Source organism: Physeter macrocephalus, chromosome 4 (assembly GCF_002837175.3).
Source record: "Physeter macrocephalus isolate SW-GA chromosome 4, ASM283717v5, whole genome shotgun sequence".
NCBI classification, from domain to species: Eukaryota; Metazoa; Chordata; class Mammalia; order Artiodactyla; family Physeteridae; genus Physeter; species Physeter macrocephalus.
The window spans coordinates 72794249-72803433 of NC_041217.1; the positions used below are offsets into that span (position 1 = coordinate 72794249).

Consider the following 9185-nt stretch of genomic DNA (forward strand, 5'->3'; position numbering starts at 1 on the left):
TCTGTTAGACACCCTGTTTTCCTGCCCCTAATTGCCCCAGGGGGAGAGGTTTGCTCCTTCCCCGCTCCCCCACCGCCCACCCCACCAGGCTCGAGCAGGTAGGGCACTGAAGGAGTGAAAGTGAGGGGTCGGAATGCGCACCGGGGGCGGCGAGAGCCGGGAGAAATGAAATAACAGGGTGAGGGGGCACCCCCTCCAGATGTGGTGTGTTGACACGCCTTTCTGGAGGAGAAGTGGGAGGCTAGGAGGGGATGAAGTAGGAAGACTAGAGAACTGTTTGAAGGGGCAGGCACGACCCAGCCCCCAGATCCCAGCCTATCCTCTTCTCCCGTGGGGCGGGGGTGGGGTGTGGCTCTAGGTTAGAGAGGTGCGGCCCTGGAGGGGGGTGAGCTGTGGCGCTAAGCCGGGGCCTAGTGGCACCTCCCTCTTCAGTGCCAAGGCTGGGAGGATGACACATTCAATTAAAGCGCCCAAGCCAAGCAGACACCTCAGGTCTCCCAGGAGGTGTGGCTGGGGATTCCTGTCACCCAGCCCTTTGCCCCCTGTCCACCAGCTACCAACTGGGCACAGTCATTCCACAAGCAGTTCTTTCTCCCACATGCCCAGCTTGGGAGGGGGGAGGTGCATTTCAGGGGCTGTTCCACTCAGCCCAGGGATGGGAAAGAGGTGGCTTCTCTTCAGTGGTGGTCGCCCAGCAACCTTTGTATAAGGCTACTCCCCTCTGCGTTGAGGAAACTGAGGTACCTGTAGGGATAGCTCTGGCTTTGGCTTCCTCTCTGCTAGAGCAGGGTGTGTTGTGGAGGAACTGGGCAGTGCCCTAGGGAGGCGCTACTTCAGAGGAGGGCTGGAAACCCGGGCGAAGCTCAAGGACAGAGGCCCCAGTGTGCTTGTGCAGCTGCTCCAGGCCTGGCACTGGTGGCCCCCTCCTCAAAGCCTGTGGAGAAAACAGTAGACTTTGGGCTTGGGGATAGAGAGGCAAACTTGGGGTGGTGGCTGGGAGCTATAGGCCTGGTCTAACCCGTTTTCCTGCTCCCAGTGCCCCAGGCAGAGACTCCTGCCCACCTGAGTGCCAGGGCCAAGGAGGGGCCAGAGTGACCCATCACTCCCATGGGAACCGAGTGGGGCTGGTGGCATTCCTGATGATTCAGGGAGGCTGTGCCCATTCTTACTGGGGTGCTCAAGCACCAGCTCTTACCTATCTGCCTTACTGCTAGGCTTGGAAGGGAGTGTCGGGGGCGGGGCTGGTGGCACAGGCAAGGCCAAGGAAGTAGGGTGAGGTGAGGAGGGCCCCTCAAGGCCCCATGCCATCCAAAGGCCTCCAAGCTCGTTTCCCTAATGGATCCAATTACTGTTTGTGGAACTGGGACGTGCCTGGCGAAATGGGGAGAGAGTCTCTCCCCTCAGGGAGTTCCAGGGACCAGGGACCCCAGTGGTTTGATATTTTGCCAAGTACCCCATGCCTTCCTGTGTCCACCACACTCCCCTCTCACTGCCAAGATGTGTGCATTCTTTTTTTTTTTTTTTTTTTTTTTTTGCGGTACACGGGCCTCTCACTGTTGTGGCCTCTCCCGTTGCGGAGCACAGGCTCCAGACGCGCAGGCTCAGCGGCCATGGCTCATGCGCCTAGCCGCTCCAGGGCATGTGGGATCCTCCCGGACCGGGGCACGAACCCGTGTCCCCTGCATCGGCAGTCGGATTCTCAACCACTGCCGCCACCAGGGAAGCCCATGTGTGCATTCTTATGCTAAGGAAATTAGGGGAAACTCTTGTCTACTTCTCTGAGTTTCTTTCTCCATTCAGATGTTTCTCCCATCCCCACACCACTCAGTACCACCATGGAGAACAGTGACACCAACACTTTGATGGTAACTAGCAAGGCAAGTGGGGATTACAAGGGACCCAGCATCTGCTTCTCTGCTCATAGAAGGATCAGGGAAGTAAGAGGCACAGCCATCTTGTCTGGGCACTATACCCACTACTCTTCACAGCATCATCATCACCTGGGGCGTTGGCGTCCAGGTTGAGGAGGGAGGTGTATAGAGACAGAAGTTTTGGCTGGTTAACATGACACCACATGGAGCCTTGGTGTTGAGTCCCTTAGCTCCCTGGTCTATTGTGTCACGTTATTGGGGACCTGATTGTCTGTGGTCTCAGGGTTCAGGTCAGTGGGACTCAATGTACAGAGGCCAGTCATAGTGTAGAGAGAGCATGTGCCAGTGTGTGTGTGTGTATGGGAAGAGCAGGAAGAGAGCTTGAGATTGCTGGGGTCAACCAATACTGGCATGCCAGTCCAGCACACATATCACCTAGTTTTTCTATGTGTATGCCGCCTATGAGTGGGCGGTGAACATATTTGTGTGTGTGCCATAGAACTTGTGCATGTATATGCATGAAGCCTCCATACATGCGTCTGTGAGGGCAGGTCCTGTCCGACTCGCCTTTGGGGGCGGACTGGCAGCAGCAGGAAAGCATGCTGGGAGAGGCGATGGAGAGGGCGCATCCCTCGAAAGGATCCCTCCCACTTTCACACTTCCATTCCTTCTATCCTTCCTCCCCACTAGTGAATTATGGGGGATGGACAGAGGAAATCCGGGCCTGGGTCTGGGAGTCGCAGAGGCCTGCGCCGTTTCTGTGGTAACCGAAGCATACGTTCCCTTCTTCCCTCCACCCTTCTCCCCCGCCTCTTTTCCTTCGGAGGCCGGCAGGGCTTCCCTGCGCCTTTGCTACCCTCTGGTGGCCACCGTGAGAATGGCAGAACAAGGAGTGGGCCTGGAAGGATAGTGGGGGGACTGGCGGCACTAGGGCCCTGGGAACAGAGACAGGGACTGAGAAGAGAGGAAGCTCCGAAGAAAAGCCGGGAGGCTCCGAGGACCCTGGGGAAGGTCTACGGAGCGGTGAGGTGGAAAGTGGGTTGGCTTTGGGTTTGTTCTCTCTGACCCGCTTCCTCTCCCCACAGCCTGCGGCGAGAGGGCTACACGGTGCAGGTGAATGTGAACGATTATTTGGATATTTACTGCCCGCACTACAACAGCTCAGGGGTGGGCCCGGGGGCGGGGCCAGGGCCCGGAGGCGGGGCGGAGCAGTACGTGCTGTATATGGTGAGCCGGGCAGGCTACCGCACCTGCAACGCCACCCAAGGCTTCAAGCGCTGGGAGTGCAACCGACCGCACGCTCCCCACAGCCCCATCAAGTTCTCGGAGAAGTTCCAGCGCTACAGCGCCTTCTCTCTGGGCTACGAGTTCCACGCGGGCCACGAGTACTACTACATCTGTAAGTGACGGCCAGGCTGCGGGCCAGGGCGGGACCTAAGAGTGCCAGGGGGTGGAGTCCCGAGGGGCCGGGGGCGGGGCAACGCTGCAAGGCACTAGGTCTCCATCGCTTGGAGTGATACCTCGGGATGAGGCGTGGGGGCTGGGCACCTCAGAGTTCCAGCTCAGAGTCTTGAGGCTAAGAAAGAGGTTTAGTGGCACTCCGAACTTTGGGTCGCAGAGTCACTGTTTCTGTGAGGGCCACTCCGGGGCCGGGACCTCAGGGGTAATCGTTTCTTGAGGGATGGGACCCAAGGGGCTTCTAGGGCTGACAGCAAAGCCACCACGACCAAGGCGCAAAGGGTGGAGGAGTTACTGAAGGACACTGCCCAAGAGGGGCAGTTTGGAGGGGGTGAGAAGGAGAGTTTCTGAGCGAGGAGGGCACGGGGTGTAAATCTGGAGAAAGTGACTCAGGCCCAGTCTCCTCCCCAGCCACGCCCACCCACAATCTGCACTGGAAGTGTCTGAGGATGAAGGTGTTCGTCTGCTGCGCCTCCAGTGAGTATAATAGGCTCCCAGCCGCGACCCCATCCTCGGCTCCCCTGCTTTGGGGCTCCCCTGGCTTCCTGGGGGTGGGGGTGGAGGGCACAGGCGAGGGGGACTCGCTCCTCAGCTGTAACAGGGAGAGGGGATCCTGGCCCTGACTATCCCCTCCTCTCTCCCCCCCTGCACCCCACCCCCCGCAGCATCGCACTCCGGGGAGAAGCCGGTCCCCACTCTCCCCCAGTTCACCATGGGCCCCAATGTGAAGATCAACGTGCTGGGTGAGTCTGCGCAGCGCCCTCTGGTGGCCACTGCTGGAACCGCAGCCCCCTCCCCGGTGCCTGCTCATCTTGCATGTCTTCCCCGGGGTCACCGATCTTTACCATCCCCGTGGGTGGTCACGTCCCCCGCTCCACTGCTGCTGCCGCTGCCGCGTGCCCCGCCCCAGCACGCAGCACAGCTCTCACCAGTCTGTCTATTCATCTATCCACAGAAGACTTTGAGGGAGAGAACCCCCAGGTGCCCAAGCTTGAGAAGAGCATCAGCGGGACCAGCCCCAAGCAGGAACACCTGCCCCTGGCGGTGGGCATCGCCTTCTTCCTTATGACACTCTTGGCCTCCTAGCTCTGCCCCCTCCCTTGGCGGAGAGAGATGGAGTGGGGCTGGCACAGAGCAGGGAGCCTTTGGCCTCTCCAAGGGAAGCCTAACCTTGGGGCCTAGACCCCTCCTCCGATGGCTGGAAGTGGGGTCTGCACCATACATCTGTGCCCACCCCTTCTGCCCCCTCCCCACCAAGTAGGACACTGTAGTGGACCAAGCGCAGGGACAGCCAAGGGTTCCAAGTGGCCTTGTGGCTCTGGTAATGTTTGGTACCAAACCCGGGGGGCTATAAGGGGCAGTGCTCAGGACTCCCTGCCCCCTGGTACCTTTCTCTGACCCCTGGTGCCCTCCCCCCTTGTGCCCCCCGAGAGAGACAAATGTGCCCCAGAGAGAGCAAATCGAAGTGTGGGAGACACCCCCAATCACTCTCTTCCAGGGACAGAACATGGGGAGGGGACTGGATGGGCAAGGGGGTGGCACCGCCTGCTGCCCCCTTCCCCTGTTTACAGCAATAAGCACGTCCTCCTCCCCCTACTCCCACTCCCAGGATTATGGTTTGGATTGAATCCAAGTTTACAAGTAGACACCCCTGGGGGGGCCGGCAGTGGACAAGGGTGACAAGGGGTGGGCATTGGGGTGCCAGGCATTCATGTACAGACTCTATATCTCTATATATAATGTACAGATGGACAGAGTCCCTCCCCCTCCTTAACTCCCTGACCTTCCTTGACATCCCCTTCCAGCTTCAGACCCCTTCCCCACCAGGCTAGGCCCCCCACTGGGGGACCACCTGGCCCCTCTTTTGTCTTCTGTGAAGACAGGACCTATGCAACGCACAGACACTTTTGGAGACCGTGAGACAACAACGCCCCCTCCCCTCCAGCCCTGAGCGGGGGACCCAGCTCCCAGGACCTTGCCCTGCCCATCCTCTGTGGTCCCCACCCATTCTCCTGGGCCTTTTTCAAGTGCTTTGGCTGTGACTTTCATACTCTGCTCTTAGTCTAAAAAAATAAACTGGAGATGAAAATAACTGAGTGTGTGTGATTTCCAGGGGCCATCACTCTTCTGTACACTGGTTAAATAAACCCCACAGGTCACAGGGCCTGGGGAGGGGACAGGACTCTAGGGCCAAAGGGTCAACTGAACACCTTGTTCTGTGGCTCATCTCCCCTAAGGAGGCAGCTCTGAGTGGAGGGAGCAACAAGGGTTTCCGACCAGGGCATGGCAACCTCTCTGAGCCTCAAGTATCTCATCAGAAAATTTAGGTTATAATACACCTCTCACAGGGTTGGTGTAAAGATTAAATGGTAGAGGGAGTATAAGGCTCAATCAGTGATGGTTTTCTCCTTCTCTTCCCATTCCATTCTGTAACCAGAAGTTCTTGACTGGGGTCTATGGATTTCAGGGGGGTGTGAACCTAGATAGGAAAAAATTATATCTTTATTTTCATTCGCCTGTAACTGAAATTTAACATTCTCCTATGTACTTGGGCAATAAGCCACAGTAGTGGGCTTCCCTGGTGGCGCAGTGGTTAAGAATTCACCTGCCAACGCAGGGGACACGGGTTTGAGCCCTGGTCGGGGAAGATTCCACATGCCGCGGAGCAACTAAGAAGATCCCACATGCCGCGGAGCAACTAAGCCCATGCGCCACAACTACTGAGCCTGCGCTCTAGAGCCCGTGAGCCACAACTACTGAGCCTACAAGCCACAACTACTGAGCCCACGCACCACAACTACTGAAGCTCACATGCCTAGAGCCGGTGCTCTTCAACAAGAGAAGCCACCGCGATGAGACGCCTGCGCACCGCAACAAAGAGTAGCCCCCGCTCACCGCAACTAGAGAAAGCCCGCGTGCAGCAACGAAGACCCAACGCAGCCAAAACTAAATAAATAAATAAATAAATTTTTTAAAAATGTGAAGGTAAAACAAAGAAGCTTTAAAAAAAAATAGCCACAGTAGTTTTAAGGGCGCCCATGACTTTGTAACAGACACAGATGTGTTCAGACTGCGTTATAGTTTTTGAAGATATCTCAAAATATCATTTACTCTCGTCACTTCTTTGAAATAACCGTAGTTGTTAGATCTTGTTTTTAATGTGTTAATAAAGAAGCATATATATTACTATACCAAAAAATGTAAATGTTTTGATAACTGTGTTTCAGTATAATTGGTTTCCTTTATAATCCTTTGTAATTTTATTTTTTTCATTTAAAACATTATGGCCGGGCTTCCCTGGTGGCGCAGTGGTTGAGAGTCCGCCTGCCGATGCAGGGGACACGGGCTCGTGCCCCGGTCTGGGAGGATCCCACATGCCGCGGAGCGGCTGGGCCCGTGAGCCATGGCCGCTTAGCCTGCGTGTCCGGAGCCTGTGCTCCGCAATGGGAGATGCCACAACAGTGAGAGGCCCGCGTACAGCAAAAAAATAAAATAAAATAAATAAAACCATTATGGCCAAAAGGCTGAGAGTTTGCTGGTGCTGGAGCCGCACATAACTACAGCACCCTACATCCATCAGGAGAGTGAGGGGACAGAAGGCAAAAGACAGGACAGTGGCTGAAGCCGTCAAAAGTCACAGCCCCACCTAAGCCCAGTGAGGTCAGGGTTGTACAGGTGGGCACTTCAGGAGAGCGGTGAGGGGTTGCTGATAGGGGCCAAAATCTATCCAGGCTTCCCTTGCCCAGCCAAGCTCCCTGGCCCAGGGAGGGGGTGCCTTTTTCCTCATTGCCAAGCGGTGACTCCAGCCCAACCAGGGCACTGTGTGGGCAGGCTGGGTCCTGGGTAAGTGCCCCTCCTGTGTGCCCTGTGGCTCTTGCCAGCTGCATTGTGAGTCTCTGAGCAGCAGGGACTGTGTCTTCTCCCCCTCTGTACTCATAAAACATGGGAAACGGAATTCCGACTGGACCGTGGAGAGTGGGTAGGTTTCCCACTGGCAGAGCTGGGAGGCGTGGGGGTGGGAGGGCAGGTGAGGAAAGCATCAGGGGCAGCCAGTGCACTAGTCTGAGGCTCCCTACGTGGAGACAAGACTTGAAAAGGTAGGCTCATAGATCTAGTCATTCATGGATTCAATCGACATTTATTGAGCACCTGCTGAGTGCCAGGCCCTAACCTGGGTACTGGGGATACAAAGAAGACAGTCTCTAGCCTCAGATAAGCTCATAATTTCGCATGTGTTGATACGTGACGAGGAATCAGTGACACACACACATATGGCAACATAACCAGGTGTAACATGGGTAAATGCCAGGAAGCTATAGGAACATGGGGGAAAAAAAATCACACTCTAGCCTGGGGACATAGGAGGAGGAGGTACACATAGCTGGGGTCCTACTAGGCAGTCTTGAGGGCCTTGAAGGCTGAGGAGTGTGGGCTTGTCCCATAAAGGAGCCCAGGCTGCAGGCTCCCTCCAACCCCAGGGCTACGTGGGGCAGGAGCTGGCCAGCTGGGATGGGGAGGATCTAGTGGGTTCAAAAATCCAAGAATGGGAAGGCTGCAAGAAGGCCAGGCATTTGGGAGCAGGAACTAGACCAAGCCAGCTTCCATTCACTGAGCGCCTACTACGTGCCAGGCACTGTGCCCAGTGCTTTACATGCATTGTGTGCATTGTGCCCTTGGAAGCCTTACTACCCCAATAGCACAGATAGGAAAACTTGAGGGTCTAAGAGGCTATGTCCCTCAAGGCTGACATTCAAAATGGGTCTGTCTGTCACTGTATTCTGACCATTGGACCCTGCACCACCACCTGGAACCCTTTCCCACAAATTCTGATTGCCTCCTGTCATCCCCTCCATCAGAGTCACTCAGAGTTTTTGGAGAAAGACATCAAAGGACTTCAGCTCTGGATTGGGGGAGCCAGTCCAAACCCCACATTTTACATATGTGAAAACCGAGGCTCAGAGAGAGCAAGTGACCTTCCCGCAGTCACTTAGATGTCCATGGAAGACCCAGGACTGGAACTCAGGTTTCCTGAGCCCCCATTTTTTCCTATCATATTGTGAAGCCCCAGAAGGGAAGATCTGCACCTTCCCAGGAATTGGAGACTGGTCTTTGAAACCCCTTAATCCCCCACAAGCAGAGATTAAGGAGGAAGCACGACTCACTTCAAAGATCTCTTTTCATTTCCCCCGAGGCTGGGGCTTCAGGAAGTTCTGGGGTGCTGCTGGGATCCCCCTCTGGCAAGGCTTAAGTTCCCAGAGCACGTAAGATGGAGTGGGGTGAGGGCTCAGCACTTAGATGCACAGATGACATGACCCTGAGCCCGCCTGGCACAGGGCCTCTGCCTTGTGGCACCAAGATCTGCATAGCCCAGGGTGTCCTGGCCAAGGCAGAGGTGAGATGATGCCAGCGGTGGGCCTGAGGGCAAGGGCTGGAGGTGCGAATGAGGGCAGGGGTGGCGGGAAAGAAGGAAGGGGGCCTACGATCCAGACTCAGTACCTGCGGGTGGAGAGGATAAAGCAGGGGAGGAGTGCACAGAACCAAATAGAACAGTTTGGGATATGGGACTGAGCAAGATACTGGGGGGAGGGGGGCAGAGGGCAACAGGACAACAGCAGGGCATGGGAAAGCCAGGCTAAGCCACCTTCTTCCTGCTGCCACATCCCAGCACCTGGGAGGCCCCTAGAATCTGCTGATGGCTGCCAGATGGTGCCCCAGGACCTGACATTCTGCTAGTGTCTTGTCCCCACCCCAAAGGACAGGGCCCTGAGGCCAGGGAAGTTCAATTCAGTGAGTTGTGCCAGCTTCAGACTGGCAAAGCCAGCTCCAGACTGGCAAAGCCAGCTCCAGATGGCAGTG

The 9185-nt window shown here is 56.2% G+C and overlaps 1 protein-coding gene across 2 annotated transcripts; it reads left to right on the top strand.

The window, feature by feature from the left end:
• Window positions 1–2024: 2024 nt before the first annotated feature.
• On the top strand, window positions 2025–5413 carry EFNA3 (ephrin A3). 2 transcript variants are annotated; one of them, XM_055083948.1, is made up of 5 exons: window positions 2025–2634; window positions 2957–3270; window positions 3741–3806; window positions 3995–4072; window positions 4285–5413. In XM_055083948.1, the coding sequence occupies exons 1-5, from the start codon at window positions 2471–2473 to the stop codon at window positions 4413–4415; spliced, it is 753 nt and encodes a 250-aa protein (XP_054939923.1). In that variant the 5' UTR covers window positions 2025–2470; the 3' UTR covers window positions 4416–5413. The 2 variants fall into 2 exon arrangements, with proteins under 2 accessions (XP_054939923.1, XP_054939924.1); XM_055083949.1 differs by lacking the exon at window positions 3995–4072.
• The last annotated feature ends 3772 nt before the right edge of the window (window positions 5414–9185 follow it).

Coding starts and splice junctions, on each gene's coding strand:
- EFNA3 (XM_055083948.1), top strand. CDS start 2,471: ATGCTGGGAGAGGCGATGGAGAGGGCGCATCCCTCGAAAGGATCCCTC. Junction 2,635..2,956: donor AGGCCTGCGCCGTTTCTGTG/GTAACCGAAGCA, acceptor CTCTCCCCACAG/CCTGCGGCGAGAGGGCTACA. Junction 4,073..4,284: donor TGTGAAGATCAACGTGCTGG/GTGAGTCTGCGC, acceptor ATCTATCCACAG/AAGACTTTGAGGGAGAGAAC.